Source organism: Meriones unguiculatus, chromosome 1, assembly GCF_030254825.1.
Source record: "Meriones unguiculatus strain TT.TT164.6M chromosome 1, Bangor_MerUng_6.1, whole genome shotgun sequence".
In the NCBI taxonomy this organism is placed as follows: domain Eukaryota; kingdom Metazoa; phylum Chordata; class Mammalia; order Rodentia; family Muridae; genus Meriones; species Meriones unguiculatus.
This window is the reverse complement of record NC_083349.1, coordinates 11,268,955-11,296,474: the sequence shown is the minus strand read 5'-3', so window position 1 is coordinate 11,296,474 and position 27,520 is coordinate 11,268,955. Positions and strand designations below refer to the sequence as shown.

Sequence of the window (27,520 nt, the reverse complement as noted above, 5' to 3'; positions counted from 1 at the left end):
TCTACATAGTGAATTCTAGGCCATCAAAGATCCTATCTCAAAACAAAACACCACAAACAAGCAAAACCAAGTAAACCAATTCATATTTAATGACACATTATAAATTTTAATTTTTAAACTCTGCTTAATCTTAATTGTAGATAATGTTGTAAAAAAATAAAAATAAATAAACTGCTTAATCTTTAAACCTCATTGTAAATCACCTTTGGACAATGTGACCTTACAAGCCACCAGGTCCTATATTCCATCACTGCAAAGACACCCACGTGCAAGTCTCTTGAGAAGCCCATACCCATGTCTTTGGTATATGCTATCTGTGTCCTGATAGCCCTCTCTCTAAAAGCCTCCACTTCTATTTAAAATGCATCCTAACTCTGTGTCTGTATAATAAACTAACCTTGCCTCACTCAGTCTTGTTCTGAAATTCTTCTCTGTTGTACAGTCAGAGGATCGGATGTTACAACTGGTCCCTGAGGAGGAATGGAGCATCTTCCATAAGCGCTGGCTGTTCTGGGCGGCAGCTTCCCACACCAGCATTGGTACCTCATATACTACATAGAGTCATAGCCACAGTAAGAAAAACATCTTCCTGTGCCCTTCCAAAAGCCCAGACTCCTGTGACAAAGTGCGGAAAAACAAGGGGATCATGGAAATGTATTTGATGCAAGCTGCACACATCAGTCTTCATAATGTAATGAAAGCCTGCATCAATAAAGCTTGTTGGTGAGACAGGGTCTTACGTAACTCAAGACGGCCTTGAACTTGCTATATAAATGAGTCTGGGACTTGAATCCTGATGCGCCTACCTCAGCTTTCTAAATTCTGGGTTTGTAGAAGCAGAATGTTTTCATACTAGGCTTGATGAAGAGTAAAAACAGAAAATGTAATAAGACAAAGGTGTACACACTGTGTAACGAACACAATGTGGTGCTCACGGTCCGTGGTGCAGAGGGTGTGATAATCTAGGGACAGTGGGACCTGCTCCATGTCCTTGTAGCAGGGGACCTCTCACATGGAAAAGGTTGTGGCAAGCAAATATTTTCTCATATCCTTCTTAAGTTTCTTTGATGCAAGATACCTCCTCAGATACTGGGGTCCACGTTTGTAGGGGACCCATCTCAGCCCCTATTATCGCAGAGCACTTTTACTTCCATGATTGACTTACTTCACTTTGTATCTTTAAAAGTTCATCCCTCCAGAACTTTGGAGGTAGAGGCAGGCAAACCTCCGAGTTTGAAGCCAGTCTGGTCTACACAGCAAATTCTAGGCCAGCCTAGAGGCTATACAGTGAGACCCTATCTCAAAACTGTGTGTGTGTGTGTGTGTGTGTGTGTGAACATATATGTGTATACATGTCTATAAAAAGGTTCGTCCATTTTATAGCATATATCAGAATTGTCTTCCTTCTCAAGGCTGCATGATACTCTATTGTGCATGCCACAATTTGTCTAGGATTTGTGAATGGGCTATTGAGTGGCTTCCACTTTGGGACTGTCAGTAATGACACATATGCTCTTCCAACATATATTTACACCAGTATACATAAACAACCAAAAGAGTTTGGCCCAGGCCCTCAGAGAAAGCTATGTCCCCAATCTATGGCTTCTCTTTGTAAAATCACTTCTCCCTTCACTTGAGTGACAGGAACACTGTCAGGGTCCTGATTAGGAATTCCTGCTCACTTTCCTGTCACCTAGAAAAGTGAACTAGGGCAGTGAAGCAGATGTGATTAAAGAAACAAGTTGAGTTGGTAGTAATTGCCACAAGTTTTCAAGCTAACATACAGAGTTGTCTAGAAACACCCAAAGATTATAAGCTGCAGGGCAGGCCTACGCATCCCTGCACTATGGACCACTCTGCACCTTTTGGCTCGCGCTTTTCTGCCTCCAGTCACAGCACTCATGTGCCACACACATTGACGTTTGGGACCGATGGCAACACAGATGCATGATTCTAAGCACAGACATCGGCCAGCTCCACTCAGGGCCCTCCTCGCCTGCATTATTCTCAAGTTTATTTCCACATTCTGATTCACAGATGTTCCTGTTGTCTGGATTTCCGTTTGAAGGGGAACGCCTTACTGGTTAGTTCATTAATAAGCTGAATATTAAAGGTAATCACTTCACATCTGTGTGACAGCCACCGTCATACCAGTGTTTGACAAACCATCCTTAAACAAAGGCCATGTCACACACATTCATGAGTTGGTTCCTTATTTCTCCAGGAGGCCTGTGGAGCAGCAGCCTGGCCAGCCTTGGGAAGCTGGTCAGAAAACAGGACTGATAGCCAGAGACATTGTAGTTAAAGCCATGCCAGGATGACACACACCCTGCTGACCTCAGGTGTGAGGGAACAAGATCTACCTGTCTACCCAGCCTTTCCCGGTCTTTACTGTGTCTCCTCCTTGGCATAACCACACGGCTCGCTGCCAGCAGCCCCACCTCTGAAGCCAGCCCTGAACTCATAGATCTCACTTCAGGGAGGAAAAGGACATGCTCCCACTAGGAGCCTCCCACTGCTTCTCCATGGGGACCACGGCAGGGAGGAAAACTGTTCCCAAGGCTGGGCAGGCAGAAAGCATGGCAGAAACCGAAGCCTTCAAGGGCCTTTGAAGCTCAGATGAAAAATATTTTTCAGATATAGATATAGAAATAGAAATAGAAATAGATATATAGATAAAAACTAGGGAGACCTTGGTTCTTGATCTTTAATACTGATCCATGTAGTTGAGAACCACCAGTTTGGGGGCTGGGACATAACTCAGTGGCACAGCTTGCCCGGCATGAACTGGGCCCTAAGCAAAGAGAGAGAAAAATAAAGGGGACTAGACATGCCCTGCTCTGGGTGTCTCTTCTTCCCAGTCTCAGGTGGTGCTCTCTAACCAGCTTTCTGCCCTGCCCTCCTAAGTCAACTGCTAAGTGCCTCCGACTCACCTGCCTGTGAGCATGGTAGCAAACCAGGCTTCTGGCCCAGTGGAGCTTCCAGTGGGGGTCAGGGGAAGAGATGAGAGCAAAGATGACTGAGATTTAAAAAAAAAAAAAAGCAGCAGCAGACAAGGACGCTGATGCGGAGCTTCGGCAAATGAAAGGAAAAGTAACACAGAAGAAAACTGTGGCTGCTTTGCAGGACACTGGAGACCACTGCCCTCCACAAGGTGGGTTTGTTCTCATTAATTCTGGGAGAGGAAGGAGTGGCATCCATGTTCTACACTGTCATGGCCACTAGGGAGTCCAGAAGCAGCCAAGGAGAACGTGATGTAGAGATGTCCATGATAGCCACTGCCCTGTGAAAGAGGACAGGTCTGCCCCACGCCACCCACAGGCACCTGCACCATTGGGCTTCCTGGTTCAAATCTGCACTCTTATTTGTTCTCATCTGGATCTTGTTCTTCTAACTGCTCCGGTGTATATCATCATAGGCCAGGCCCCATGGCAGGCACCATGCACACAGCTCAGCTCCTCCAGAGGGATCCCACAAGCTAGGCCTCTCTCTCCTCTTCCCCAGCCACCCCAGTTTGAGAGAAGCGGGAGGTGACATGCAGAATCCGGCTTCCTGATTCCTGTGCTTGTGACATGCCAGAGACACATTTAGCAGAAAAGAGCTGTGGCAAGCCAGCCTGACTCATACTGGCGCTATCTGGAATCAAGTGGCCATATGACAGTGACCTGTAAGGAAAGCTTTGGCCATGCCCTGCTCTTGGCAGACCACTCGAGAACTGAGTTTACATGTCAGACAGAATAAGAAACCTTTGAATCAGAAGTTTGTAATCACAAAAGAGTATCAAGTCATTGGCACAGCCCTAGAATCATTGGTTGGTCAGGAAATACCAACCCTTTGGGTCTGGGTGTTTCTGCTTCCCTTTTTAAGAATTAAACAGATAAGCTGTAATTGGGCTCACAGTCAGTGGGTCACTGTCTAGTACTCCCAGGACATACAAGTCAATACTTTCTGTGGTTCCTGGAACTTTGGAGGTTTGAGGGGACAGCATGTAGGTAAGTGGCTGACCCACCAAGGTTTGTGATTACAGATGGCTGCCACCTCACTTAAAGCTTTAGAAGCTTTCTAAGGGGGTCCAGATACTGACTAACGCTGTTCAGACTGAAGGCAGCAGCGTGTTAAATACATGAAACGTGACAACCAAGAACACGAGCAGCAACCAGATGTTTACTCGTCGGAGTCTTCACCACATCAGTCTAAATTTCCAGACTACAAAAGGCAAGGTGTTCCAAGTCGCCGATGGTTTCAGTTAATATTATGGAAAGAGACAGTTTAAACAATAAAGAAATAAACAAACAGTGCCAGCTGTGGTGGCACATGCCTTTAATCTCAGTACTCAGGAGGCAGAGAGTTCTAGACTAGCCTGATATACATATGGAAGGCCAGACCAGCCAAAGGAACATAGTGAGACTCATCTTTAAAAACAACATTAAAATTAAAAAGATTACGTTAACAAGTTGGCAGTAGTAATACAGGCCCACAATCTAAGGGAAGGGTTCATTGCTCCTCGTCCTCTGTGGTTGTGCCACAGCTGTTAGTCCTTTAAGATGGCAGAGCATACAGGTTTTATCTTGTGTGCAAATCATTTTCACAAGCGGCATCCAAAAACCTAAGTCTCACTGACCTCCATGAAGAAGACCTCTCATTGACCATGTGCTATTTGGGTCCAAAACAAGGGAAAATTTGATAGGACGTGTTTGCTACCACATTTCTTGTCCGCTACCTACTGGGACACAGATGCCTTTGGGGATAGTGTTTCCTGGTCTCATCATACAGAGAGGCTGCAGTATGAGGTGCTGGAGGGAAACAAAGGCAAATGCTGTGGACAAGAGCAGAAACCAGACCCCGGGCCTAACTCTGAAGGAGAGTCCAAACAAATTACAGATGGGAAGACTTAATAATCAGGAGTTTTCACCATCAAAATGGCCTAAATCCAAAGAACCCACTGTGTTCAACTGGCTGTTGGAAAGAGGAGCTCATCCTTGTCACTGCTGAGAGTGACAACAGTCAGAACCCCTGTGGACCCCTGATACAAGTGTGGATGACCCGTGTCCCCCTAAGGCCTGTTTGGTCCCCAGCAAGGAGACGCAGTTTAGGAGGTGGGGCCTATGGGAGAATCTTAGATCATTCAAGGTGCACCTGTGAGGAGCCTGTGTGACTGACCCCAGACGTTCTCTCTTCCTCTGCTATTTTTAGGTCATGTGATAAACATTTTGCACAACCCTGCATTCCCTGCTAGTGCCATCTGGGGTCCCTTAAGTACCCAAAGCAATGGCTCTACCCAATCCTAAATGAAGCTTCCAGGGCAGAAACAGAGTAACCCACTTCTTCCAAGTTAATCCCCAGGTGTCTTACAAGATGGAAAGCTCATTTAAGAAGAACATTTTAAGATTTGGAGAGATGGCTCAGTGGTTTAGGGAACCTGCTGAAGACACAGGTTCAGTTCCCAGCACCCATATGGTGAACTCACAACCATCCCTAACTCCAGTTCCAAGGGATCTGATGCCCTCTTCTGACCTCTGTGGGCACCACCTATGAGGCACACAGAAAGACACCCATGAAGGCAACATGGCCATGCACATGATTCTAAAAAGAGGCTTTAAAAAAAAAAAAAAAAAAGAACAATTGAATGATTACAAAAGTAGCTTTAACCACTCCATAGCTGAACAAACACAAAATATCAGACTCAAAAACAGGCCACTTTCAGTTTTTTAAGTAAAATGGCCACGCTGGTCTCCCTCTGCCACTGTAATCACAAACTGTTGCATAAAAACAACAGAGACGGATGCTTTGACTTACAGTTCTGAAGGTCACAATTACAGTATGTATCTTAGGGTTCAAGGCCAAGGCTGGCTCCTCCTGCGGCCTCTTGGAACTGCCTTCTTCAGCGCCTACTTGTTTTCTGGCCCCAGACTTCCTGGCTCAGATCCTAGCTAGCATCACACCTACCCCTGCTTCCATTCTTAGTGGTTGCTCTGGCTAGGCCTGGCCTTCTGCGTCCCTTCTATTAAGGGCACGTGTGGTTGATTATATCAGGCCCACCTGGATACCACAGCACATGCTTTCCATCTGTCCATCCTTAACCACAAAGCCTCCTCCGACTGCCAGCTGACATACAAACAGACTCAGGGCCTTGGGCTGTGGATATCTTTGGCTCAGTAGCAAGTAACCGGAAGTGTGTCTCCATCAGTACTGGAGTGGTTAAATAAATTAAGATAAATTCCTATAATAGAATATCATCATTCTTTTAACAATGAGAAAACTCATTACGAACTAAAGAGAAAGCTCTCCAGAATTCAACGTTCACTGAAAAGAGTCAGGCAAGGTCAGAGAAAGAAATGCAACATAAATAATCTGCTTTTATTCCTAATATTGAAGTGTGACAGATTAGAAAGTAATAGATAGGAACGGAATGGAAACACTATCCAATGACTTTTCACTAAATACTCCTTTGTAATTTTTTGTTTTGTTTTTTGAAACTTGTAGTACTTATCCAAACAGTAAGGAAACAAGGTCTAAAAAGAGGTAGAAAGAACCGAAGAAGGGAAACAGTGACAGATGGACAGCCTAGGGTGGGTGGAACCAAGCTGGCAGGCTGGGTCTCCCAAGGCAAAAACCACAGGTGAAAGCTGGGGCTAAAGCACAATGGTGGCACTCTCACCAGCATGCAAAAGGCTGTAGCTCTGGGGCTAGAGAGATGGCTCAGAAGCTAACAGCCTACTGGCTGCTCTTCCAGAAGACTCGAGTTCAATTCCCAGCACCCACCGGCAGCTCATCTGTCTATAAATCCAGTTCCAGGAGGCCCAATATCCTCACACACAGCCATACGTGCAGGCAAAATACCAATGCACATGAAATAAAAATAAGTAAAAAAAAAAAAAAATTATAGAGGCTGTAGCTTTGATGCTCAGCACAACACACACCCCAAACCAAAAACATACTAGATCAGACTGGATTCCAGTGATGTATAACCAATTACCACAAAACAGCACAGCAGTTCACCTCCCAAACAGTCGCCATCAAATGAGCTCTGTGAAACAGATACCCAAAAAAGAAATATGGGCAAAAGACTTGAATGGCCACTTAGTGTAAATACACTTAAGTAGCCTATAAAAATACATCTAAAACTTAATAACATTAGTTAGTGTGGAAAGCATAATGAGACACATCTGCTTTGCGGAGAAGGGGTGGGGCAAACATCAGCAAGCATGGAGAGCAGCTGGGCTCCGAGGCCCTGCTGGTGCGGCGCCTTGCTGCGCAGGTGGTAGCTATTAGAGGTGCAGGTACCTGGGTAAACTCTGCCGTTTGGCACGGCATTCTACTCCCAGGCGTGTGCCAACTGAAGTGCACGTGAGTGGGGCAAAGGGAACATTCATTCCCTGTTGGTGGAGATCGCAAACTGGTCCACCCACCCCAGAAATCAGTGTGGAGAATTCTCAAAGAGCTAAAAATAAGTCTACCAAATGACCCAGTTACACCACTCACTCCTTGGCACATGCCCAAAGGGCTCAACGTCCTATGCCACAGATACTTGCTCAGCCATGTTCACAATGTGGGTAAGCTGCTCTATTCACAATTGCTAGGAAATGGAAACAAACACAATGCTCTTCTACCATGAAAGGGTAAGGAAAATGAAGTAGATATACACTATGGAAGAACATTCAGATGTAAGTAAAAATGAAACCATGAAATTTTCAGTTAAACAGCTGGAACTAGAAAATATCGTTTTGAGCAAGGTATCCCAAACCCCGAAAGACAAATGTGGTTCTCTCTCATTGGAGGCTCCTATGTCCAAATTGTCAGGTGTGAGTAGTTTGCAGTAAGTACAGAATCAGGAAAGTAAAAGAGGACCATTGCTCTGGTGGGGGCTGGGGAGCAAGAGAGAGGAAATAACATGGTATAAGTAATCTGACCATGGAATGGGAAAGAGGGAGCTCTTTAGGGTGGGAAGAAGGAGGTAAATACAGACTAAAGACAAGGATAGAGGAGAGTGAAATAACAGTAAAGATGTCTGAAAAAGTCGTAAGGAACCATACTATTAACTATCTACTTAAAAAAACCTACAATACACATAAGTCTGTGTATAAATATATAGTTTAAATGTAATTTTTCCCACCTGGGTCAATAACAGCTCCCTCCAAGAGCCAAAGACTACCTAACAAAAATCCCAGTACCGGACATAAGAAGCCCTTTTTAAAGTTGTTGGACTCCCATAATAGTTAGGCTACTGCTGTTGCTCTTGATTGCTCCTTCCCTACCCCACCCCCCATGCCCCACCCCACGCCCTGTTGCTGAAGACACCATGCCCTTCAGACACAGAGCTAGCTCTCATGGTACCACGAGGAGCCATGCAACCTTCCAAAAGAAGAGTGTAATGAACAGTCCTACCGAGCCATGGCACCTATGAAGCACAATGACGGGCACGGGACAATAACCCTCAGGGTGGAGTTGTGTAAACACTTTTAAGCTGAATGACTACGTGGTGTATTAGTTAGCTTTCTGTTGCTCTGACAGACACCATGACCACTAGCAACTTGGGGGAGGAAAGTTTACTTTGTTTACGCTTTCACACCACTGAGGGAAGTCAGGGCAGAAGCCAGGGGGCAGGAACTGAAGCAGAGACCTCAGAGAGATACTGCCTACTGGCTCCCTCCTCGTGGCTTGCTCAGCCTGCTTCCTTACAGCATCCAGGACCTCCTGCCCTAAGTGGCACCACCCACAGTGGGTTGGGGCAAGAACATGCCCTACACACTTGCCCCACAGGCCAAAATGATAGAGGCATTCCCTCAACTAATGTTCTCTTTTCCCAGATGGTTCCAACTTGTGTTAAGTTGACAAGAAACCAACCAACACACAGCACATGGATGTGATCAACTTTCAAATTTTCACTAAACAGTGTTTCTAGGATTTCTGTAGACACACACTCCAATTAAAAATAAACATTGACTTCAGCCAGGTAGTGGTGGTACACACCTTTAATCCCGCACTCGGGAGGCAGAGGCAGGCAGATCTCTGAGTTTGAGACCGGCCTGGTTCCAGTGAGTGAGTTCCTGGACAGCCAGGGTTACACGGAGAAACCCTGTCTCAGAAATGCCAAATGATAATAATAATAAACAAACATTGACTCCCAGGGAGGAGCAATACACTCAGCAAGCAACACTCTTTACAGAGTGGGAGATTCTGCTCACCAGAGGATTTGTGTAATCCCAAAGAAGTGAATCAATAAGGTCATCTCTCTCACCAATCACATCTGTAAGGTCATGTCCCTGTTTGGTCTGCCTTACACAGTTCTGGGCGTGGAATAGCCACACCACCAACCTACAATGGCAATTCTTACAGTTATGTGTCACAGCATGCACATGGAGGTCAGAGGACAGCTTTGGAGAGCGGGAGCTCTCCTTCTGCCTCATGAGTTCCAGAGGTTGAACCCAGGTGGTCAGGGTCGGCAGCATGCACCTTTACCTGCTAGGCCATCTTGCCTGCCCCCATAACATCATGTCATCTGTGGTCAACAGTTGTTAGTTCTAGTGGTGGAATCTGGGGCTTCTTACATGCACAGCAAGTATCTTACCTCTAGACGACATTGGCCAGTCTATAAAGTCATTTTTGAGACTCTAATTCTGTGATTGATCCTCTCCCACCCCACACTTTCGTTTACTCACACTAATATGACTGAAGGGATTCAAGAGTCAGAAAAGTGAAAGTCTTGGGCCGGGATGTAGCTGGGTTAGTGGAGTGCTTGCATAAGCCCATAAACTGGGAAAGATGGCATAGGCCTACAGTCCTGGCACTGGAGAAGTAGAAGTTTAAGGTCATCCTCTGATACATACAGAGTTCAAGGCCAACCAGACATCCAAGAGTTTCTGTTTCAAAGATGAAAGTGCCCGTCTCAAGGAAGAAACGGACTGATCACAGCATGTAAAACAGCAGGAAAAACAAAACAAAACATGTAGACGGATTAACTCTGGGTCACGGGTTAAGACAAGATAGGCTGCTGCTCAAAGTTTCTAAGAGATGGTGGCATCCAGGAGGAGTTAGGGTTTTGGTTTCTGTTTGTTTTTAACATTTATTTCTATTTTATTCGTATGAATGTTTTGCCTGCATGTATTTGAGTACGCTGTGTGTGCAGGAGCCTCGGAGACCAGAAGAGGGCGCTGTCGAATCTCCTGGAATCAGAGTTAACAGAGCCACCGTGTCAGTGCTCGGCACTGAACTAGCAACTCTGCAAGAGCCATTTTTGCGGCCCAAGGGGAGGTTGTAAAGGTGGTGGATGGGTAGGAGCCAGGAAGATGAGCAGACTGAAGGTTCTGGACAAACTGCGGGGGGTCAGAGACACACATAGAGAATGGGCGCCTGAATCTTGAGGAAGGCTTGCCGCTTAGCTTCAGAGAAAACTCCCCGAGAGTACCTGCAAGGTCCCAAGGCTCCGGACTTCTCACCCAGCCACACGTACACCTTGCCTGGGCCTTGTTGACTGAGTGAGTTCTTCTACCTGGATGTACTGACTCATGCAGGCGTCCCTTGGAGGCCGCTGGAAAGCAAGGGCCCCTCCTCGAATCTGATTGGCTGCTTCGAAGAAGACAAGTCGTAACAGTGTTTCCCTGGCCCAGAGAGGCCAAGGACAACCAAATTAGCAGGAAGCTGACGCTGTCTGTGGGCAAGCCGGGTGTATCCAGGTTCCCGGGACTCGGCTTCAACCACGGAACCTCTCTGTCCCTTTCCGTGGCTGACTGGGCATCACAGGTCAGGACTGCACTGCTTTTCAGTATTGTGATGATGGGATCTTAAACTAGGACTGTTTAAACGTGTTGCTTTAAAATTGCTTTTAAAACTTCTAAATTTGATTTATACAAGCATTTACTTCTTAATAAGGTTTGAATTGTAACTTAACTGAAATAACTGATATTCTTTAGGGACTAAGAGTACTTAAAGCAAAAATCACTGCTCAGATTTGTTAAATGATTCCTGTACTCAAGTGAAAAATGACTTTCAAATCCCCATTGGCCTTCCAGACGATGAATGTGCAAGTACTCCATGCTAATACAAGAGTTTTGTAAGGTCTTCTGTCCTGGTGGTCCCTTGATCCAGAGGAGAAGATGAGAATTATTTCCTTGATCATACCAGATAAAACAAGCTTTTAACGTAACCGTTTAGATTAGGCAGGAAAGTGGTGGAATTCGAGAGGTATTTGTAACCAACCTGACATTTATAAGCGCCTGACTTAAATGAACTTTGCCCAACAGGGACTTGAAGTAAACCAGGAGCACAGCCCCTCCTGCTGTAGAATAAAACAGCTGTCTTTTTTTTTTATACGTACATTACCCTCAGGGAAATAAAACTAGGCAATATCATCATCCATTCCATAAATGTTTAAGGCCCCTGGGTCAAAATGATAAAGAAGGCAGACAGGATCCTGTCCTCTTTAGCCTGTTCAACATACTAGGAGAAAGTAGTTTGTTTGTTTGTTTTTTAATTAACAAAAGAATTAAATTTTGATTATTGCTACGAAAAGTATAGAGACAGGAATAGCATTAGGGAGGTGGCACCTCAACCTCAGGCATTTGGGGAAGGAGTAGATGAGGAAGGGTACTTAAGCAAAGACTGGAAGCATAGGAGGGCTCCTTCCCACTGGAGCAGCAGGGAGACCACTCTTGGCGGCTCAAAGGGCATCTGATGTGTTGGGAAGAACTGAACAAGCATTAACAGATCTGAGATCCAAAGGGTGATGTGAGGGGCAGCCGGCCCATAGAAAGAACGCTGAAGCACTGCAGACATCAGTAGAGCATACAGTCATGGTTATAGGACATGGCACTGATGCCAGCTAGGGGGGAAGGAGAGCACATCCTGGGTATACCTCCCAGGTGGAATAAGCTTACATGCTGGTGCAAGGGCATGTGTGAGGGTTGGTGTGGCAACAAGAATCCAAGGTGACTCCAACTTCAAGCTGGAGTGAGTAGGAAGATGTCGGAGACAGATAGTGGACAAGCAGGTTTGGAGAAAGGAGTCACTCCCCTCATGTGTGAGGTCCAGACCTCATGTGTGAGGTCCAGCCATTTACATCTGTTTGGAATTTGTTTTTTGTTCATTTTGTCGTTGTTATCGTGGGGTTTGTTTTTGTTTTTGTTTTGTTGTTTGGTTTGATTTTTGTTTGCTTTTTGGTTTTTTGTTGTTGTTGTTTTGTTTTGGTTTTGGTTTTTTGAGACAGGATTTCTTTGTGTAGCTAGCCCTGGCTGTCCTGGACTCCCTTTGTAGGCCAGGCTGGCCTCCAACTCACAGAGATCTGCCTGCCTCTGCCTCCCTGAGCATTGGGATTACGGGCATGCCTGATTGTACCCAGCTCAGCCTGGCTCACTCCTGGCTTTTGTAGCCTGGCCTACTTCAGGATACATTGTATATGTATGAGTATAGGAAAAGAAATTATATATGCAGATACAATTATGTAAATTTTATTTTCAAAGAAAATGAGACAGCCTGTGTGTCATCCGCCTGACACATATTCAAAGCACAGACAGTATTTGTGATTGACCCAGGGTATGGAGGGAGCAGAAGCTGGAGGGAGGGGCTCCATTTGATAAACTAATTTACTTTTGCATCTGATAATTATGCATAGACTATATTCAGATTGTGGAGTTCCTCAGGCTTGTCTGTTTATTCTAAATGTGCCACAGACTCCCCAATTCACTGCTGGTATTAGACATTAGGGAAGGGATAGTACTGTTGGAATTTAAAGAATTTTGATCTTTTGTTTGTTTGTTTTGGGACAGGAGGTCACTATGTAGACCTGGCTGGCCTGGAGTTCACAGACATCCACCTGCCTCTGCTTCCCCAGTGCTGGGATCGAAAGCGTGCACCACAACAACCAGTTTAAATTATTAAAAAAAAAACAGGCATACATTCTCCTGTAATTTTATACAGAGGTTATCTGCCTAGTGGTGAAGTTAGTTTATGAAGAAAGTAATTAGAGGTAAATGTGCAAGCCAAGACTCCAAGCCACCCTGAGCAGCCCAAGGTCATGAGCTGATTTCATTTGCCATTTCCCTGGAGAATCATTTCTTGGCTCATTACCTTGCTATTATTCTGTAGCCCAGGGGAAGCCCCCAACATCCTTTGCTTAGTGCCAGAGTTTAAGCCAGCTGTGGGGTCTGAGAGGTTTGTGTTTATTGGATTTTAATGACTCAACTAACAGGGGTCATTACTAAAAGTAATAGGAAGCTAAGCTGTGGAAACTATTGGACTAACAGGTTATTTCTAGTAGTTCCTTGGCATTGCCCTTAGATATACAGCTAATTCTTAAAAGTAATTAAGAAAGATCCTTCCTCTTAATCAATTTACCAACGCTACATAAACACACTCCTGTATTATTGAAACCCCTCAAGGAGCAGAAGGAATAGTGTATACACCAGGCTTCAAAGGTGCTCCGTAATCCTGCCCTAACAACTTAATATTGCTACAATGCCATTAATGGTATGACTAAAATTATGTATAGTTAGCACTAGTTAGTATCATATCCATTATGCTTCTTTTACCTCTGAAAGAATCAACCATTTCCTGCCTGGGATGAGATCTGGTTGGATCCAAATATTGACATTGACAGAGGCCTTAGAGATTAGACTGTCCTTTTAAATATCTGACCACAGTTCACGATCATCTAAAATGGTGTTTATTAGAGTGTGAAAGATTTCATAAGGCAATTTCGGAATTATCTAAAATTAATACAAAACATTTTAGTATGTGTGAAAGGAGATGAATTTAATTTAACTCATGTGACTTGGGTGTATGTTCTGCTTTAAATCTAATGGGATGGGAAGCAAACAGAGACATGGATATAATAATTGTATTAGCCAGATATGGTGGCACGTCTTTGGTCCCAGCACTTGGGAGGCACAAGTAGGTAGATCTCTGAGAATTCTAGGTCAGCCAGGATTACACAGTGAGACCCTGTGTCAGATTTAAAATGTGCTTTTTCATGTGTCTGTGTACGGTGTATATATAAGTGTGCATAATTATATGTGTGGGTACCCATACTGTGTGGGTACATGCTTATGCTCATGGATGTCCAAGGTTGATGTTGAATCTTCTTTGGCCATTTTTCTCAGTCATTGTGGCAGGGGCTCTCAAGCATACCTAGAACTTGCCCAAACAGCTAGTCACCTTGCTCTGGGAAGTCACTGTCATTGCCTTCTCAGGCCAGGATCACAGGCCAGTGGCCATGTGCACCTAGCATTTATGTGGGTTCTGGGGAATAAATTCAGGAAATTACCTAAGAAGTTCCTCCTGCCCTGTCTTCCCTGGATGTAATGATATCGCTTTGAAAGCCTTCCTGGTCTAGCCCCTGTTCAGTTTTTCAGGTTCATCTGTTTTCTCCCTACCCAAACAGTCTCTTCTTGTTGACTACATGATTTTGCCCTGCTCCTCAACCTCTTCTGTGTACCAGGGAAATCTGATGGGAATCACCTCTCCTCATTCTTAACCAGGTTAACTGGACAGGTCAGCTACTTCATACTTTCTCTTGGATACCCATCTCTCTCTTTTCCCAGTTTCAGACCCCGGGAGGTTTCAGTAGTTCTTGAGTGGGTCTCTGGAATGGTGCATCTCTTGAGATGGCCCAAACAGGCACTGTGCTGTGTGTTTGATCCCCATTTCCTGTACAGTAGGAACCAGGAAAGAGAACAGAGACAGAAGCATTGAGCACTGAAGAGTCTGAAGTTTGCATTTTACACCTTTAAACAATAACACAAACATACAGAAATGAAGATGCTGTCTTTAGAAGGCATTTCACAGCTTGGGATGTAGCTAAGTTGGAAGAAGGCTTGTCTATAAACCACCAAATCAATATTCTATCTTCAGGGACACCTGGGGGTGGTAAAGGCCTATAACCACAGCATTCTGACGATCAGAGTTCAAGGTTATCCTCCGTTACATAGTGAATATGAGACCAGCCTGGGATACATGAGACCCCCCCCCAACCCACCCCAACACACACACACACACCATTTAGACAATTCCACCAGTGGTATGAGTCTAAAACTTCTAGCTTTGCTGTATGTTCATTTTTTTTCCCAGCAGGTTTGATAAAGTGTACAATCCGGTACGTTTTAAACACAAATGACAGATATAAAATCCTACCAATCCAAGCAACTGTGACACCCAACTTGTAGGCTTTCTCTTTAGCAAATAAAAGGAGAGAAAGCCTTTAATTTTTTTTTCTTGCTATTAAGAAATGAGCATTTTTTTTTAAATGCCAGACTTTCCCCTAAGGAACATGGGATTTTTGTCTAAGTATTTTATTTTTGAAATTATGCAAAAAAGACAATTTGATTCCCCCCCCCCCATACAAAACTGAATTTTACAAAGGTTTAAGTTCTTTGAAGTCTTTAAGTCAAATGGTGTATTTGTTTTAAGAACAAAGGAGGCAATAAAATAGTTTGGGTGGGGAGGAGGAAAGAGGAACCTAGGGCAAAGTTCCTGGAGAGGTTGGAAAAAAATCAACAGACCAATGAGTTCCAGTACCTCTCATTTCTAGCAACTATAAACCACACACCCTTAGCCATATACCAGACACAACTCTGATCATGGTAGCCCACACCTTTGATCCTAGCACTCCAAAAACGGAGGCAAGGTGGACCTGTGACTTTAAGGCCAGCCTGGTCTACACAGTGAGTGCCAAGCTAGCCAGATATAGCAAGACCATGTTTCAAACAAAACAAAATGAAAAACAAAGTTGTAAGCCCCCCACCCCCACCCCCCGCCCCGCCCTTTCAGAATGCTGAGGCTGTGTCAGGAAGCCTGCCATGAATTCAAGGTCAGCCTGGTCTGCGTGAGACAAACAAGACTTGGAGTGTTAAGAAAGCAAAATCAAAAACAAGTCAATGTTTGTGGAAAGTATGAGAGCTTGAGTTTGATGTCCGGAACCTACGTAGAAAGTCAAGTGTGGTGCTGTGATTTGTGGCTCCAGCCCCAGGGAGCTGGGGACAGGAGCACGTCTGGGCTTCTAGCCGGCCCGTTTGCTTAGCCTAGTTGACTAGAGCTCTAGACCAGTGAGACACCCAGTCTCCAAATCCTAGGTGCGAGCCTGAAGAGGTGGTTCAACTATCACAAACACTGATTGCTCTTCCAGAGGACCCAAGTTCGATTCCCAGCACTCACGTGCCTACTCACAACCAGCTATTACCTCCAGTTCAAGGGGATCTGGTTCCATCTTCTGGCCTCTGTAGGCACAAGGCACATGAGTGGTGCACGGACACACACCTAGGCAAAACACCTGTGCACATTAAAATAAAATAAAATTTAAAAACCAAGGTGGATGGCATCTAAGAAATGACACCAGAGCTTGCCCTCTGGCCTCCATACAACCGTGCAAACACTTGCGCATGCACGTGGCACGGCACCTGCACACATGCGCACGCGCAGCCCCTCCAAGCGCCAAAGAACAGGGGAATTTAAAAGACAAACAGAAATGGGAAACGTTTGTTGTGTGCCTTACGCTGGGAGAACGCACGTGAATTATAGGTACCGCAGACTTTAGGGGTAAGGTCGAAGGGAGGCAAGATCGCAAAAATACAAGACCCAGCCTCCTCCCAGGTTCTTTAAACCGCAGGAAGCACTATTCACCATTAGTGAACCCCGTACTATCTTAAGGCTGTTAGCAGTGCTCGGTGGAACCTGCGGATCGTATAGCTGCGGGTTCGAGGCCTAGCCCGGCGGGCTCGACCTCTGCCCGCACCCCAGGGTCCAGCCCGCTGCTTACTGTGGGGCTCCATGGTCAGACGCTCCCAGGGGCCCTCGGGCCGAGCCCTGGCGGCGCCGCCCTCCTAACGCCTGTAGTTCCTCCGCGGGCGTCGTTCGGGTTGCCTTGACAACCGGGGGACGGGAGAGGGCGGGGCCCGGGGGACGGCGAGAGGGAGGGACCAAAAAGTGACGTGACGTGGAAACGCAGAGCCGTGCACGGGCGGGAGTGGCGCAGGGGGTAGGGGCTGGGTACGGCGGCGGCTCCAGCGGGGCCGCGTCCGGAGTTGGGAAGACGCTGACGGCGTCTGTCGCAGCACAGGAGTGTCGGCCAGGCTCGGGGCTTCCCCCCCCCCCCCCGCGCCCATCTCCTTGCGGCCGCGGCGGCCGCCACTGCAGGTAACGGCAGGGCAGGCGGCGGGCGAGCAGGGAGGCCCCGCACCTGTTGCGGCCCCGCCCGACCCGGCACAGCTGAGGGTGAGGGCGCCCCAGCTCGGGAGGGAGCACCGCAGTTCTGGGCTGAGAGCGTCTGGACCGGAGTAGGTTAAGGCCCGGATGTCCCCGAGACGCCCAAGCGAGAATCAGAATAGACCCTGCTCCAGCTAGAGGACCCGGCCATTGCACCACAGTAACCCCAACTAGAGTCGGGGCTTCCCCTGCACCTGGCATCGGCCCAGGTTAGGGTCCCGATGACTTCGAGACACCAGAGAGTCAGGATAGCCCCTGCTCCTGATGGAGGACCCTGCCTTTGACTGGCAGTTGCCTCTCCCCAGGATGAGGGTCCATTGCTCTAGGATGTTGCCCCAAGTCATTGCCCCGGGGTCGCACCGGGTGAGGATGTCCCCCTCTTGGGTTGGAGAACCCCGGCAGCTCCTTTCCAGGATGGATTCCACGTCGCCCCAAGTCAAGGCCAGGCTGACTCTAGGATTCCCGGGTTTGGGTGCCCTCTACCTCTCCTGGAGGACTCGCCCTTTGCACTGCGTGTCCGCATGTTCCAGAGAAGGGGTGTCCGACCGCTTTGGCCTAGGTGAGGGTGGGACTGCTCCGTGTGAAAGCTCCTGGCTCCATAGTAAGCCAAGCCTGTCCCCTGGAACCCTGGGCAGTTCCTCCTCCAGTCCTGCTCTGTCATCTCCACTGTCAACCTATCACATTTCAGGGCATGGGCTCCGCGTGGAATCTTGCTGATTGGTTTAGTTTGGTGTGTGTGTGTGTTAAAAAGCCTCCTGGTTTTGTTTTGTTTTGTTTTGTTTTGTTTTGTTTTGTTTGGGGGGGTGGGGTGTCACTGAATCAGCCAAACTATCTAGGACAATGGTTTCAAAGACCCTGATCCAGGTTTTGCTTTAAGAAAGGTGTGAAAATCACAAGGGACTTTTATCTGATATGCTGTAAAAATTTCAAACCCCATCGGGAGTCATGGGTTAAGGAGAAAGAGAGAGAGAGAGAGAAAAAAAAAACAGGAAGGAAGAAAAATGGAGAAGAGATAAGGAAGGGAATGAGAAAGCGAAGAGGGACAGGGGGAAATTGTAGGATTGATTTAGCGTTCAGGTCTGGAGATTAAAGTCCCTCCATCAATTCCTGCCGATGCCATAGACAGTACTAGAGAAAAATGGAAGGCCAGCTCGCCCTATTGGGGTCATGTAAGTGATTACTCATCTTTGCCAGTAGAGATATTTCTACTCTGTGGCTGTCAAGGACACAGGGGAGAATTATTTTTCCTGAAGGGAGTCATCCAAAGCTTAGTTGAGCAGGAAAAGCATCTATTCTGTGATGGAAATAGACATTTATTATATTCTGCCAAATTAGGCTTCCCTCTCTGTCTCTGAGGGTGATTGTCAAAGCAAGGAGGCTTATGTGTGGGTGTTGACAAGCAGTGTGATTTATGGAGAACTCATACATCCTAAGCTAAAGTACTAAACTAAGAAATTAAGGCTGGAAGGTAAATGTATCTTGAGACCTTTCCATAATGTCCCTGCATCTTAGAGAAGGGAAGAGACAGAGGTAAGACTCTGGGTGCTTCTGTGTGCAGTGTTTCCCAAACCCTGGTTCTCGTAAACAAAATCAGAATGAAGCTTTCTCATCCAAGACATGGTCATGCCTGTCAGTAATGAAACAGCAAATGCCACAAAAAACCCTGGCATTACCGACATACCCACTTGCGCCCACCCCTCCTCTCCCCCCACAGAGGTAAAGTTAAACTGTCAAAAACAGTAGCCTAGATATTGATGGAGAGGTACTTTTTTTGTTTTCTTTTTTTAAGAGGAGTTTTTAAGGAGGCAGATCTCCTTGCTGAGGTAATGAAGACTGAACACGTGACTGCATGTGGAGTTTAAGATTGGAAGAGTGGAGACAGGAATTGATGGAGGGACCCTGTAGAGGTTTAGAAGAGACCTCATCCTTGAAATGGGCATTGATGAAGTCTCATTATATAAAGACAGCTAACTGTGAAAGCCAGATTTTTGGGGGATGTCATACCTTTGAACTAAGCAGCTGACTAGGAGGTAGAAGTGGGGAGGGAAAGGCACTGAAATGTCCAAAGGAGGGACAGTATTCATCATGACATTTCCTCCCTAGCACCCAGCACACTGTACTTGCTCAGTGGGTGAGAACTTCGGGGTAGGGATGTGTTTTACCGTAAAGAAGATGCTCATGGCTAGAACACTGTTCCTGGGGTAGGGCTTGGAACTGAACCATAAAGATTTTATTGTCACTTTGTTTTTTCTGCTATTCTGTCTATTTCCTTTGGCTACTGTGTGCAGTATGTTATTGGTAGTCAAAGGAGGGGGGAAAAACACTCTGGGGTTTCTTGCTTTGTTTTTAAGTTTCCAAGTTTCTTTGTGCACAGAGCAGTGACATCATTACTTACCTGATGTGTAACTACAGGTAGCAAATCAAAGCAGCCTTGGCAGGGAGTAACAAGGTAGCCAGGAAGAAGACATAAAAAGTGCAACCTTTCTTTTTCTTAGATCTCTTGGCCACTCTCAGAATGAAAACTAAAGACAACTTAGAGGTTAACTTTATTTAGCACAAATAGGACAGCCATAATTACGTCACTTGAGCATGTGGGTTCTGTCTCCTGCACCCACTGTCATAACTGGGAGAACCATTTTAATTCTTTTAAATTTTAAACCGTTTTAAATTCTTTTGCTTTTAAGAATTTTTGTTCTGTCTCCTGCTCACACTGTCATAACTGGGAGAACTGCTTTATTTTTGCTTTGAAGATTTTTTTTTTCATTAGCATAGTTTGGGTCTTTTTTCAACTCTCTGCTACTTTCAGAATTCATTAAGATGCTCAGTCAAAGGCAGACTACAACCTTATTTCCATATCTGCTTTTGTGTTGTACCAAGCCTGTTAAAACTATACTCAAACCGCTGGACTTCCAGAATGCATGTCTCTGCTCTTTTCCTCATCCATATTAAGGTGTAATCATGCTGCCAGATCGGGCCGTTGTTCCTGGGTCCCCAGCACATCTTCCAGGAGGAGCCTCACGCCCACTAAATGAACTTATTTCCCACTAGAGGGACTCCACAGTGGAGCACTTAGCCCTGAAGCTACACTTTCTTGTAACAGTCCTCTCTCATTTTGCTTTTGGATTGTGAACCTCTGAGTACACCTTTGTTTTCTTTTATATTGACCCATAGCATGTGGCTTCTGCAGTCCCTTCAGGACAGAGTGGGATTTAGTTGTCCCTGGTGGCTTGAGCGGGATGGTACCTGAGAGGACAGCTTCCAGTCTTTTTATTAGTCTCTATTTCTAGGTACCACTTTAGGAACACCAGGAGCTGCTGTTTGCTCACTTACAGATGGCAGTTTGTCTAAAAGTTTACTAAACTGTGAGAATCAGAATGAATTATGTGTAATGGTAGGGACTGGAGATAATAGTTCAGTTGGTAGAATACTTAGTGTTAGAACTAAGCCCTGTGTTCAGTTCCCATGCAGTGTAAACTAAATGCAGTGAGTGTCCTGCGGCTGTAACCTCAGCACTGGTAAAGTAGAGGAAAAGGATGAGATAATCAAAGCCATTCTTGGTGGCATAATGAGTTCAAGGCCAGCCTAGGCAACACGAGACATGATACCCTGTCTCAAATAATAATAGCAATAATGTGTTAATAGATATGGATGCTGATGTCTCCCCATGCTGTAAAGAACATTTTAAAGGTGGGGTTTTAAGTGGAAAGGGCAATATTGACATAGGGCAAACTTTATTGGGGTTTTGTTTTTTGTTTTATCAAGACAGGGTTTCTCTGTGTAGCCTTGGCTGTCTTGGACTCACTTTGTAGACCAGGCTGTCCTCCTACTCACAGAGATCCGCCTGCCTCTGCCTCCCTGAGTGCTGGGATTACAGGAGTGCGCCCCCACCCTCAGCTCAGGGCCAATATTTAGTGGACAGTGACAGTGTGCTACCCTAATGTAGCTTTTCATAGTTAGAAACAAGAGAATGCCCGGGTGGGTGGGTATGAGGGGAAGAGGGCCTCCTCTCCATTAAAGGATATCTTGGATGGTAGACAAAAGGCAACAGAAAGCAAGTATGGGTAGTAGTTGATGCTGGCTGAATATGTACAGCCACATACAAAGAAGAGAGTGAAGTGAAGCCTGAGCAGTGCCAGGGCAAGGTTACAAAGAACCTAAGGACTGGGTTTTTCTTTAAAGGAGAAAAAAATTTGGGTCAGTGACGTGATCATTTTCCATTTGAAAAGCATCAAAGATTAGTGGAGAGTCAAAATTAGAGACAGAAAAACAAAGTGGGAGGGGCTCTTGGTTAAGGTATGAAGAGGAAGTCATTAAGGGCGGGTGTTGGTGATTGTGATGGCCCTGGCATGGGGAGGAGGGAGCCACTGGAAGGGGCAGAACTGGAGGTCTTGGTGACACAGGGTGAAGAAGGAGAAGCCAGGACCGTCCCTCATGTCTTACATCAGGGGTGAGGTGGGCCCTCCTGCTATTTGTTGAAGTGTAGAACACAAATGAAGCAGGCGAGCTTTGTAAAGAGTAGATGAATGGACTGTGCACTGAGCTCAGGCTGGAAAATGAGCATGTCATGTTTCCCATGAGCAATGGCTGGACATGTGGGTGTGCAACCACAAGAAAGAAGTCTGCGGAAGCCAGGACACTGCTCCAAGGGTTAGGACTATGTTTTTCATAGGAACTTTAGTAAGAGAAAGGGATCCAGGTCCCCAGGGCAAGTATACTTTACAGTAGAGTAGTATGGTGGTAGACGAACCCTGACAGATTGTAAAGGACAGCCAGCAGAGCACGCTGGAACTGTGAGAGGGCCCCTGAGGAGGGCAGGTCTGGTCATTCCTGAAATCATTATGCTTTTCCACTCCCACTCCACCCTCCACCCCCACTCCTGGTCATTCCTAAAGTGAATGCAGAGTGGCTACAGATGGTCAACAAGAAAAGAAAGCTGCTTGGCATTGATAGGGCTCAAGGTCTCCATTCATGAAAAATGTAACTAATGACGCCTTCCGTAGGTACTAAGGTGCAGTACTTGTTTGTTTGCTCCGTTGCTTGATACTTGAAAAAAAAAAGGATTGTAGCAGAGCATGGTGGTAAATGCCTGTGGTACTCAAGTGGAGGAAGTAGAGGACAGCCTGGGCTACATAGTAAAACTCTTATCTTTTAAACAAGTAAAAAGATGGCTGTAAAAAACAAGATGGCTATTTTGTTGATTTTAGAGGCAAAATAAATGTCATATTTCTTGGTTGTACATTCCTTAGTTCTTAGCTGTACTGGGACCTACCCATCCCCACAGAAGTAAGCCAAATTAGGATTTTGGTTTTAGTGTGCTTATATTAACCCTGCTTACGGAGTCCTTAAAATATTATACAATCAAAATTGATTTTTTTAAAAACTGCTGGGCACTCGGCGTGTTGGCATACACCTGTCTATAATTCCGGCACTCGGGTAGGCAGAAACAGGCAGATCTCTGTGAGTTCGAGGCTGGCCCAGTCCACAAAGTGAGTCCAGGACAGCCAAGGCTACACAGAGAAACCCTGTCTCAAAAAACAAACAAAACAAAATAATAATTGAAAAGCACCTAGTCGTCTGATCTTGAGAATTTCTGACAAAAAGCACTCAGGAGGCAGAGGCAGGGGATCTCTGTGAGTTTGAGGATAGCCTGTGTAGTGAGACCAAACATAGCCACAAAAAAAGTCTAAACCTGAAAGTATTTAAATTAGGATGTATGTTTTTTAAACTTATTGTAGGGCCAGCCAGATGGCTTAATGTCTTGTTTCTCAACCTCCCTAATGCCAGTATCCTTTAATACAGTTTGTCATGTTCTCCTGACCCCAACCATAAAATGTTTTTTGTTGCTACTTCATAGCTGTAATTTTGCTACTGTTATCATTTAATGTATATATCCGTGTTTTCCAAGGTCTTAGATGACCCCTGTGAAAGGATCATTTGACTCCCAAAGGGATCACAACCCACAGGTTGAGAGCTTAGTGGGTAAAGATGCCTGCCACCCCCAGAACCCACAGAAAGAGAGCTGACTCTTGTAAGTTGTTTTCTGATCTCCACACAAATGCCCTCATGGCCTCCACAGAAAATAAATAAATAATGTAAAAAATTTAAATTAATTGTATAATTGATTATTCAAGCTGCATTTGATTAGAGCAATGCAGAGTAAAGACTAAGTGGTTTTCTAGGTAGTTTTTCCAAAGCAGATGAAGTTTTAAACATTATTTTTAAATGTTACATTTATGGATGGTCTGCTACATGTATGTCTGGCCCCCCTTACGTGCCTGATGCCAGAAGAGACATAGGAGTCCCCTAAAACAAGGGTTTTCACTGATTGTGAGCAACCATGTATGTGCTGAGAATTAAACCCAGGTCCTCTGGAAGAACAGCCAGTGGTCTTAGTTGCTGAGCCATCTCTCCAGTCTCAAAGATAATCAATTTGATTTGTTTAAGCTCAATGTCAATGTCTTTGAAATCTAGAAATAAGATTTTAAAAATAAAATTTGAATTTTGACTGTATCTTTTCAGAGAGATTTTAAGTGGCTACTGGAAACCAAATATAATATGATTTAGAGAAGGCCAGACCTATGAAAGCACGTACAGAGAAAGACGGCCTTGCTATGAGCCCAGCCCTGTCTTCAACTTCGAGTCTTGCCTTAGCCTTGAGCACGCTGGGGTTACAGCCCTGTGCCACCGTAGCCAGCCTCCTGAAGACCTCAGAATGTGACCCCTTTGTGTCTTTGGAAGCATTCTGTAGCTGAGAAAGCACATGTGCTAAATATTTGACTTGTAGCCCTGTGACTTGGAGCCACGCCTTTCAAATACATAAACAAGATTTGCAAACAGCTCTGTACCTGTTTTACTTCAAAAACATTTTATTTACGATGACTCCGTGTGTATACTTGTGCTTGCATGTATGTATGCAGTGCATCATACACAGCATGCGCCTGTGGAGGTCAGAGGACAGTTTTCAGGATTGTGTTCTCAGATCATCAGGCTTGACAAAAAGTATCTTTCCTCACCCCTTTAAAAAACACCATCAGTCCTCTCCCATGGGGTCAAATATTTCTTCAGCTCTTACTGATACAGCACAAGCCTGGTGTTTGTTTGTTTGTTTGTTTGTTTGTTTGTTTGTGTAGGGTTTCACTGTGTAGTTCTGGCTTACCTGGGACTTGTTATGTAGACCGTTCTGGCCTCAAACTCATGAAGATCTGCCTGCCTCTGCCTCCCAAGTGCTCGAAGTGAAGGCATGGGCCACTGCACCCAGTCAACCTCCTGTTCTGTAAGGAAACTGGAAAGTAGAGTGGTTGTATGGCTCAGCAGGCACCATACACTTATCCAGGATCAAGCCAGGGCCAGACTGCCTCACTTCAAACACCCGCTGTATAACAGCCAGGCTGCTAAAAGCTGGATAAATTAACCAAACCCCTGAAGGCTTAAATTTCCTCATTTGAAAAAAAGAAAAAAAAAAATGGGACTAATAAAGTAAGCCCTCATGGGGTTCTTAAGGGTTTAAACAAAATAATCCATATAAAGTGCTTAAGTGCTTATCAGCATCTGGCATAAAGTAAGCGCTAATCAGAATTATCATTGTCATCATCGTTAGTCCAACTTTAGGAGTATGTGGAACCATATTTTCCACCTGTGGTCGGCAGACAGGCACTGGCCCCAGCCCTCCTGTCACAGCTACGGTGGGAGAGGCAATGAATTCAGCTACACTCTAATTCCAGCTTCTTAGCCTGCCATCCATCAGCACTCTGCATAAAGTTGCCACGGAGTATTGGACCCATGATCACATGCTCCAAAAAACAGATGGCCTTTTATCCTAAAGTACTATCACTCATTTGTAGTCTTCATTCTTTCTCTTTTCTAACCATCAGCATTGTGAGCAGATTGCTTACTGCTTCGACAAATTCTCACTGGTCACACTGCTCACACACAGCCCTGTGTCTATCTTCGAGGAGCTGCCAAGGTAACTCCGAAACCAGCTCTAAGCTGGAGCAAGAGGGAGATGGGGAAATGTGGGAGGACCTGTGTCTCAAGTACACCGTGTTTGCTGTGCTTTTATAGCCTGGCCACGTGGGCTCCCGCTTCCATGAGACGATAGCATGATGCCTGTCACTCCTCCAGCATCACATGGCATCACGGAAGGTCAGTGTTCCTGTTTCTAAAACAGTGCTTGGATCTTCTAGGCAGCTTGTGAATGAGAAAATAGCTTAAGGATTATTATTAAGAACCCATCTTCTTGTAACTGTAACTTATAACTGAAAGTGATTCTTGTAACTGAAAGGGATTCACAAAAATGTGGCAACAGTAAAGGGTTTCTGAACACACAGCAACCCCAGATTAATTCAGACTCTAACTGGAAATGAACCTAGTTGTTTCCAACAGCACTTTTCCATGCTGTATCGTGCAGCTTCACAGCAGCCTTGGTCCAACGAATGTAAAATCCGGAGCCAACAAGCTCTGCCTGAAACAGTGGGGCTCAGAGTCTACACCATTGTGTGCTATTACTATGGCAGTGCTTTTTTTGTGGGGAGTGGCTTGGTATATGTGTGGTGAATGTTTTCAGATGTCTGTGTGCATGGGTGTGTGAGTGTAGAGGCCAGAGGTCACTGTCATGTGTTTTCCTCTTCACCTTATTTTGGGGGACAGGGCTTCTAGTTGCATCTGGGACTCATCAACTTGGCCCGAACTGTCTGGCCAACAAGCTTGCAGGATCCTCCAATCCCTTCTCCTACCACCACCCACCCTGGGCCAGTGAGATTACAGAACGCACCCCACACTCAGCTTTTACGTGTATGCTAAGGATGGAACCCTTGTTCTCTGTCCAATGAGCCAGCTCCACAGAGTCTGGATCACAGTGTCTTACTCTGCATCCAGAGAGTTCTGCTGTTCTAAGGACCGTGGTTTAGTTACAGAGAACAAAGACTGAATACGCTGTGCCATCTTTCCTCCGTGTGCCTCAAGAGACTGTGTCCTTTGGATTCTGTTGTGTTAAGAGTCCTTGGTTTTAAAAACTACTCTTTGTGTTGCTGGCTTGAATGACAGGGGAAAATTACATAAATTTTGGCTTAAAAGTACAGAATTTTTTAATGTTTAAGTCCCCTTAAGTATAGTTCTACCATTTATACTATGTATTTGTACAAAGTGACATTCTCAACACTTAATGAACCCAAAATCAAAATGTCAATTAACCTTAAAAACCACTGAAGAAGCTTCCTGTCCTGCAGTGTATCGGCAAGAGTTCATTCTTTGTGCAAAAATAAACAAACATGCTCATCTCATTAGTATGCAAATTTGCCTTTAGTAAATGGTGATACTATATATATGCCAAAGAATTATTTTAAAGGTGAATTTCTTGGGGCAGGAGAGATGACTCTTGTTAAGAGTACTGCCTGCTCTTCCCGAGGTTCTGGGTTCAGTTCCCAGCATCATGTGTAGCTCACAACCTATAACCGTAATTCTTCTGGTGTGAAAGCACATTTGCAGACAAAACACTCACATATATCCATATGTACATGCAAACATGCATAATATAATAATCATACATCGCTTTTTTCAAGTAAATTTCTTTTTTCTTTTTCTTTTTAGTTTTTGAGACATGGTTTCTCCATGCAGCCTGAGCTGACCTAGACTTGCTTTGTCAACCAGGCTGGCTTGACACAGATACCCGCCTGCTTCTATCCTCCAAGTGCTGAGATTAATGGCGTGTGCCACCATGTCTAACCAGTGAATTTCTTTATAATGATTTATGATTAGTAAATGTTTGGCTTGTTTAATTTTATAGCCAGGCTCACATCAAAGTTTCAAGGCTAAAGATCTTGTAGAAGACCTGACTAATCATTTGCTCTATGTGCAAACACATGGATTATAAATGTTTTACAGTTATATAGATCTTGAGAGAACATCAGAGAGATTAAAATCCCGAAGAGCTTTTACAAAAATGAGTACATTTTGCATTGGCTACAAACAAAGTTGGCCATGACATAAAAGAGTAACTTAAAAGAGGCAAGATATTTGTGTCCTGTGAACCCAGTGTTGTGACCAGCTCATTTTTCAGATCTACTAGAAAATAATGTTAAAGGTTTTTGTCAAGAAATGTTACTTAGCAGGGGCTGGAGAGATGGCTCAGTGGTTAAGGACACTTGTTGCTCTTCCATAAGACTCGATTTAATGCCCAGCATCCAGAAGTCAGCTCACAGCCATCCATAATTCCAATTACATGGGATCCAACTCCCTCTAAGGCACAAGGCATACACATGAAGTAAATATAAAAAAACACACAAAAAAGAGAAATATTCCTTAGTTTGTAATAATTCTTAGGGTTTTGTTGTTA

At 45.1% G+C, this 27,520-nt stretch overlaps 2 protein-coding genes across 6 annotated transcripts in view; one reads left to right on the top strand and one right to left on the bottom strand.

The window, feature by feature from the left end:
• The window catches only part of Fank1 (fibronectin type III and ankyrin repeat domains 1), a 94,787-nt gene extending 77,930 nt beyond the window's left edge, over positions 1 to 16,857 (bottom strand). The window contains exons 1-2 of one of the 2 annotated variants that reach the window (XM_060381343.1): positions 16,745 to 16,849; positions 16,169 to 16,258 (exon numbers count right to left, since the gene is read on the bottom strand). Coding sequence is in view for 1 of the 2 variants with exons in the window: in XM_060381337.1 (XP_060237320.1) it covers positions 16,745 to 16,757 (13 nt within the window). In the remaining variant the exon portion in view is untranslated. Of the gene's footprint in view, positions 1 to 16,168; positions 16,259 to 16,744 lie in introns of both variants that reach the window. The other variant, XM_060381337.1, reaches the window with a different exon arrangement.
• Dhx32 (DEAH-box helicase 32 (putative)) overlaps positions 10,605 to 27,520 on the top strand; it is a 60,395-nt gene continuing 43,479 nt past the window's right edge. For 2 of the 4 annotated variants that reach the window (XM_060381335.1, XM_021659737.2), the window contains exon 1: positions 16,928 to 17,121. The gene's annotated coding sequence lies outside the window, so the exon portion shown is untranslated. Of the gene's footprint in view, positions 10,741 to 16,927; positions 17,122 to 25,269; positions 25,333 to 27,520 lie in introns of those variants that run through there. The other 2 variants (XM_021659736.2, XM_060381333.1) reach the window with 2 other exon arrangements.